At 46.7% G+C, this 6921-nt stretch overlaps 1 protein-coding gene across 1 annotated transcript; it reads right to left on the bottom strand.

Moving 5' to 3' along the window:
• Positions 1-311: 311 nt before the first annotated feature.
• C6H11orf91 (chromosome 6 C11orf91 homolog) lies at positions 312-1803 on the bottom strand. The gene is made up of 2 exons (XM_059848158.1): positions 1449-1803; positions 312-379 (listed from the first exon to the last, which is right to left on the bottom strand). The coding sequence occupies exons 1-2, from the start codon at positions 1801-1803 to the stop codon at positions 312-314; spliced, it is 423 nt and encodes a 140-aa protein (XP_059704141.1).
• Positions 1804-6921: the final 5118 nt, after the last annotated feature.

The raw sequence follows: 6921 nt of genomic DNA, 5'->3' as shown, positions 1-6921 counted from the left end.
ATTTCTGTTTCCCAGCTGCAGATATGGACTGCTGTGAATCCTGACAAAAATAGTGTTAATTTCTCAGTGTTTATGAAGAAAATATCATATACTTCCTGCATAAAATAATTGGATAAAAAAGTTCAAATACCCAGTAGTGTTATCAGTAACTAGTACCAGACAAATAATACACAAGTCAACAATATGCTATATTTTTAATAGAAGAACAGCATATGGTGAGTAGAAACCCAATATTGAACACCCATTAAAACAGTCCACAGCGACAGTGGCAAAATAACCAGCTGAAATAATCCTCAGTGTGTTGGTGGACATTACTTCAGGTTCTGCATTGCTTTCATGCTTTGTATCTTCTTTTCTTCCAGTGCCTTCAGGATTTTATCTAAACAGGAATGAAACATAATTTGTCATTAATTGATGTCATTAATAATTTACAATACTTTTAAGTAATTCCTATAATGTATTAAGCAAACTAATAATCCTTACAATGCCTTGGCTAGCAAATACCTGAAAACTAGAGTTTCTCAAAATAGTAGGTATTAAAAATGGAAAGTGGTGTGTATTGCTATAATGAAGGAGAAAATATATGCAAACTAGCAGTTGGAATTTCTTTTGAGATCTTCCTTTGAATGCATAAATATCTGATAAGCATTTTCCCTGTGTTCTTGCAACCATTGCACTCCTGAATGTTTCCTGTGACCTTGGAGGAAAAGATGAGCATGAAATCCTAACAGTTGTTGGCCTCACCACCTGAACTCTCAGTACCATCATCATCTGCTGAACTATTTTATTCCCTACATTTTCTTCATGGCCAGCAGGTTGCAAAATTAAAACGCCAAGCTCACTTATAATTTAACTGCAGGGTTTCTGTTCGGTTGGTGGTTTCTTTTGGTGTGGGTTGAGTTTTTGCGGGGTCCGGTATGTTTTGGTTTGGGGATTTTTTTATGCCTCCACCTATCCGTGGCCTTTATTTTACATCAAAGCTGATGCACAACCGCGGGGTCTCATTGCTACTCGACACATTTTGCATGTACCAACTCCCTCTCGCTTGACTGATACCTGCGTTGGTTTGTTTGCTGTCACTTAGCGACTTTGGGGGTTTTGTTCCTTTGTGCAGCAGTGACTACGCCCTCAGTTCGTGTGACTCCACTAACCCGTGCCCTCAGCCGGCTCCCCGCGGGCGGTGACCGGGCCGGCTGACCCGGGACAGCCTTTTGTCCCCGCAGTGCCGCCGTGCTCCCGCACGCACCTGCGCTGCCCCGCAGTCTCCCCGGGCTGGCTCTACGGCGCTGCGGGGCGGAGATACCCAAAACCCGCCCCACACTCAGCCTGCTTTAGGGCTCACTGCCGGGGGAACCCGCGGCCGGGCTGTGCGGGGCGGTGCCGGTGCCGGGTGCCCGCAGCTCCGCCCGCACCGCCCCGCGCAGCCCCGCGGCGGGCCGCGCACGCACACTGCCTGGCGTCGAAGCCGTCGCCGATGAGCGCCGCCAGCTCCAGCTCCTTAAGGCGGATGCCCAGCTCGCACATCTCCTCCTGCAGCTGCAGCTGCGCCAGCTCCGGGGGTCGCCGCGCCGCGTCCCCGGCCCGCGGCGCTCCCGGCGGGCAGCAGAGGCGCGGCGGCTCCGGCACCACGGGAGCGGGCAGCGCGGCATAGCGCGGCGGCCCGGCCGCGGCCGGCAGCGGCTGCCACGGCCAGCACAGCGCGGCCAGCGGGGCCCAGGCGCCGCCGGCCGGCCGCGGCACCGGCTCGGTGCCGTGGAAGTGCGGGAAGTACAGCGGCGGCCACGACGGGCGCTGCACGGTCATGGCGCAGCCGAGGCGCCGCCGCTGCCGGCCGTTGTCCCCGCGGCGCCCGGCGCCGCCCGGGGAGACCGGCGGTTGTCCCCGAGGCTCCCCGGGACAGCCCCGCCGTTGTCCCCGAGGCTCCCCGGGACAGCCCCGCCGTTGTCCCCGAGGCTCCCCGGGACAGCCCCGCCGTTGTCCCCGAGGTTCCCCGGCCGGGGAGCCGCCCTGGCTGGGCTCCGCACGCTCCCCTCCGGCCGCAGGCTGCCCCGTTCCTTTCCCTCGCTTGTTGTGTCTGTCCCCAGCGTCTTCCCTGTTTTCCTGTGGAATGGCGGGAATGGAGCCGGGTTAGAGGAGGCACGCGAAGTACGGGTGTAGTCACTGCCGCACAAAGGAGCAAAACCCCCAAAGTCGCTAAGTGACAGCAAACAAACCAACGCAGGCATCAGTCAAGCGAGAGGGAGTTGGTACATGCAAAATGTGTCGAGTAGCAATGAGACCCCGCGGTTGTGCATCAGCTTTGATGTAAAATAAAGGCCATGGATAGTTGGAGACATAAAAAAAATCCCCAAACCAAAACACACCCACCCCCCAAACACCTCAACCCAGCAGTTTAATTTCTGGGCCGGGAATGGGTGTTTGAAAGGATGCAGTAAACACTGGAAGCAGCACTGGTTAAAGGAAGTGAGGAAGGCACTGTCCTAAAAGTCTTTAACTTTTTGAGGATTTTCTTCAGGGCTGTATGTGAAATAAGCCAGATACTGACGATGGAAGGGTGTTGGTGATGAAATGAGGGAAAAATTCATCTTCAGGGGGTTGTGCATGGATGGCTGATGCTCTGCATGTCTGCTGTTGAGGATTCTGGGGGTTTGGTGGGTGGGGATATGTGTTCACCTACTCCCCAGAATTTTCCATTTTGCTTGAGTTTATTTGAGGATGAGACCTGTCATTAACACTGGTTGGTGTTTATTTCTTCAGCCTGGCTTCTTTCCATTAAATATGACACCCCTCCTCCAGCCCTAGGCAACAAGTGAGGGCACTGCTGATTGCTTCTGTGGAGCTCAGAGCCGGCCAAAAAGATCCTCTCAGGCTTCCAGCAGGAGGACTTTTGGGATGGATTTAAGCTGATTTGAGGTATTCTGGACAACCCTAGTAACAGAGGTGCTGTACCAGTACTGTTGATAAAGTATTGGTGACTGCAGGGGCTGTGGAGGTTAGTCAGGATCAATAAATTCAGTTAAAATGCACTACTAATGCAACTACTAATGCAACCTTGAGCAGACTTCAACAGTGCACAGCCCCTAAGGATTCCTGTGTACTCTGAGGTAAATTTCATTTTTCAAGCCTTCCCTTGAATAAACCAAAAAGATTTTCTAGAAGCAGAACTTCTGCGCACTTTTAAGTGCTCAGTGCTCTCAGCCAAATGCTGATGTAAATGCTTTGGAACTTGTCAGATCTACAGGTGCTGGCTGTCACCAGAGCAACAGTCAGTGCCCCGAAAAGTGGTGGGGACAGAAAAGTAGTGGCAGGAATCACTCAGTATTTTGTTTTAAAGCACAGTGTTGTAGGGAGATACGATATAAGAAAATAAAGGTAGTATAGAAAGTAATCTTACCCCTTAAGGAGTTGCAGCTGAGCCAGTTATTTGAGATTGGGAACAGTCCTGACTCTAACAGGCTGCAGCTGTAGCCAATGAAAAGAAGAGTGTTATAAAAGAGTGGGTTGGGTGGTTAAGGGGAGCTGGAGTCAATTGGCTGCTGTGAGAAGAAGGAAGAGTGCTGAGAGGAGCTGCCTATGAGAAACATCAAGGAGGTACGAAACTCCAGCAATATGGAACCTTTGCAATGTAATAACAACACAGTGTTAAGGGGTAGAGTTCCAAGTTAGAGTTTATGTGTGTTGTGTTACATGCAACGTGCCTAAATAATTAAAGTTCCAGTACCAGTGCAATCCCAGTACAGGTTGCATATTTTGTAAATGGAACACAGGTATTTGAAATAAACACTGATCAGAGCAGTTGTCTGATAACAAGATTCTCTCTGGGCATCCTGTTCGAGTGCTCAGTCACCTGAACAGTAAAGAAGTTTTCCCTCATGCTCAGGGTCAGGATCATTTCCCTGATGTGCTGGCAATGTTTGGGGGTGGAGGGTGGGAAAATCCACCACAGGATGCCATTGGCCTTCTTGGCTTCCAGGACACGTTGCTGGCTCAGGGACAGAGTTTTTTGTCCATCAAGACCCCCAGGTCCTTCTCCACAGAGCTGCTTTCCAGCAGGTTGGCCCCCAGCCTGGATTGGTGCCTGGGGTTATTCCTCCCCAGGTGCAGGACCTTTTGGCCTTTGATGAATTTCAGACAGTTTTTTCTGCCCATCAAGACTGCCATGCTATGAGAGGTGAACAAAACTCTGCTTTTAGCAAAGATCCCTGTGCCTTACTTAAAATGTTACACACAGCTCACACACCTGCCTTCACCTTTGGCATTGAAAATTTGGTACCAAAACTGGAAGCATTTAGCCCTGGGCTCTGCATGTAGGCAGACATAAGTGACATAAAGAGCAGAGTTTTGAGGCAAAAGTTTCAGTGTGTGTTTTTTGGGTGCAGTTGCTCTGCATGTAGGCAGACATAAATGACACAAAAAGCAGAGTTTAGAGACAAAAGTCTGTGTGTGTTTTTTGGGGTGCAGTTACCAATGCTGGGGCCATCACAGCTACACAGCTGTGATCTGGCAGAGGGAGGCAGACACATACTTGTGGGTGTGTCACAGTTTGTCACATTTGGCACCTTCATCTCTGTGTGTTTAGCTGCTGACAGCTGAAGTGCTTATGAGAGTGTTTGCTTTGGAGAAGCAAATCTTTTGCTTATCTAGCCAGCAAAGTCTGTAGTGACAGCATTCCCTCCACTACTTCTCTGAATACAAACAAAACAGCTCTTTGAGAGGCTTTGTTAAGAATAGTGAATTAAAATTATGAAGTCTGAGGGCAGCTGAAATATTCTCATGTTATTGGCAGTAGCAGTTAGACTGCAGTGTTAATGACAGTAACTACTGATACTCAGAAATATTGAGAGTGTGTGTTTGAATTCATGTTTTCACACAGGTTGCTCCTAATATCTGTAAAAGCCACTAAGCTACAGGTCTTCCCCTTTTACAGTAAATTTTGATGTCAGATAAAAAAACCCAGATTTTCATTGCTGATGTATTGAAAGGTTATAGCAAAAATTTGGATTTAACATCTGATGTGTTGTTTAAAATATATACTAATAAATCACATTGTTGCACATGGTTGAGAATTGTGTTGGTGTTCAAGCATGAATATTCTGCCATCTCTTCTTTTTAGTTTAGGATTTTTTTTTAGCCGAGTTGGTTTTTTTCCCTGCCTTTTATAATCAATTTCATTGTATTGGAGTTCCTTGTTGGCCAAATTTACATATTTCATGCCAACTTCCCTCTTTCAGCTCCCAAATTCCCAGCCTTTTTTCCTGTCATTCAGATCTCCAGCAAAAATTGCTGTATTTTCTCCTAGCCAGAGGAAAAGCTTCTAAAAACCTCACCAGGAGTGTGGTGGTGTTCTCAGGGGTCCCAGGATGAGGGAAGAGATGAGAATTTTGACTCCGTGTTTCAGAAGGCTGATTTAATATTTTATGATATATATTATATTAAAAGAAAATTATATATTAAAACTGTACTAAAAGAATAGAAGAAAGGATCTCATCAGAAGGTTAGCAAGGAAGAGAAAGGAATGATAATAAAATCTTGTGATTGACTAGAGAGTCCAAGACAGCAGGACTGTGATTGGCCATTAATTAAAAACAACCACATCAGACCAATCACAGATCCACCTGTTGCATTCCACAGCAGCAGATAATTATTGTTTACATTTCGTTTCTGAGGCCTCTCAGCTTCTCAGGAGAAAAGACCCTAATGAAAGGGTTTTTCATAAAATATGTCTGTGGCACAGGAGCTGCTTTTCTGTGCTCCCAGAGCCTGTGTCTGCAGGCAGTGAGCTGTGACCCTCCTGCTCCCCTCGTTTCTTTCTGCTCCTGGTGCTTTTTGTCTCTCACATTTGTGACATTTTTGGGTGCTGTTTCTTGATGAGAAGCAGGAGAGCCCCACTCTGTGTGTGAGCAATTGTCCTGCCTCTAATTTGTCCCTTGTTTCTGTTTGAAGAGGTGTTGGTGCTGTTCCACCCAGTCCTGTTAGACACATGACCTCCACCACAGTGTCTAACAGAAAAAGGAATAATTTTATTAATTATTCGTTATTCATCACGAACAGAAATTTCACTTGCTGTTAACAACATGTAATTGTTTTTCCCGAGCTCCTCCTGGTTTCAGTTTATGACCTGCAGGATTTCTCAGTGGAGTTGGTTCCAGAAGGATGCCACTCCCTTCCCTGCTCTGTGGCTCGCCTGCCACATGTGTCACCTCACAGTGATGCAAACCAAATACCCCCAAAGTGGTCTATTTATGAAGTTTCGGAGCACTTTGCCAGCAAACCTAAAATTAACAGAGAGCAACTAATTAACAATTATACAATTTGAAAAAAGTGCTAATTAAAAAGTTTGTAAAGAGGTGAATTTTCAATTTAAATACAGAATTAACCAGAGGCTTAGTGCCTGAAATAGAAATTTGGACTGCTTAACAGAAATGCAAAAAAAAAAAATGCTCGCTGTGTAAGAAATGAATTTTTAACTTTTTCTTCAGTGCCATGTTTAGGATCTGAAGGAGATGTGCTGTTTTGGCTAGAAGGTATAAATCAAACTATTTTTCAGTAGTGGTTTTTTTAGTCTTACAGTGTTTATGGTTGTGTTCAATCACAAAAATTGGAGGTTTTGGCAGAGGAGCCATGACTCTGCCTCTCTCTGATGATTTCTGTGCCACTGAGTTCAAAATGCCTGCCTTATTTGAAGAACACAACAGGAGGTAAGAAACAAGAAGTTTTCTGGAAGACAGGAGTTGCTTAAAGGCATTCAAGTCTGGTAATTTTTATGTTCTTGGGGTTTTCTCCTCTTGGCCATTCTGTCCTGTTCTGGAAATGGGAATCTGGTGGCTCCAGGAGTGGGTTAGATGTTACCTTTTTACCAAAGTGGAGCAGGGTGCACAAATGGAATAAAAGCAGCATTAAAAACTGATCTACCTGCAAGCT

The sequence above is a fragment of the Haemorhous mexicanus genome, chromosome 6 (genome assembly GCF_027477595.1).
Source record: "Haemorhous mexicanus isolate bHaeMex1 chromosome 6, bHaeMex1.pri, whole genome shotgun sequence".
Classification (NCBI taxonomy): domain Eukaryota; kingdom Metazoa; phylum Chordata; class Aves; order Passeriformes; family Fringillidae; genus Haemorhous; species Haemorhous mexicanus.
This window is presented reverse-complemented; position numbering and strand designations above follow the sequence as displayed.

Bases quoted from the DNA above. Each gene is read 5' to 3' on its own strand.
- C6H11orf91 (XM_059848158.1), bottom strand. From the start codon at position 1,803: ATGACCGTGCAGCGCCCGTCGTGGCCGCCGCTGTACTTCCCGCACTTC. The intron at 380-1,448 runs GTGCGTGCGCGG...ATTCCTGTTTAG, and splicing joins CGGCTTCGACGCCAGGCAGT to ATAAAATCCTGAAGGCACTG.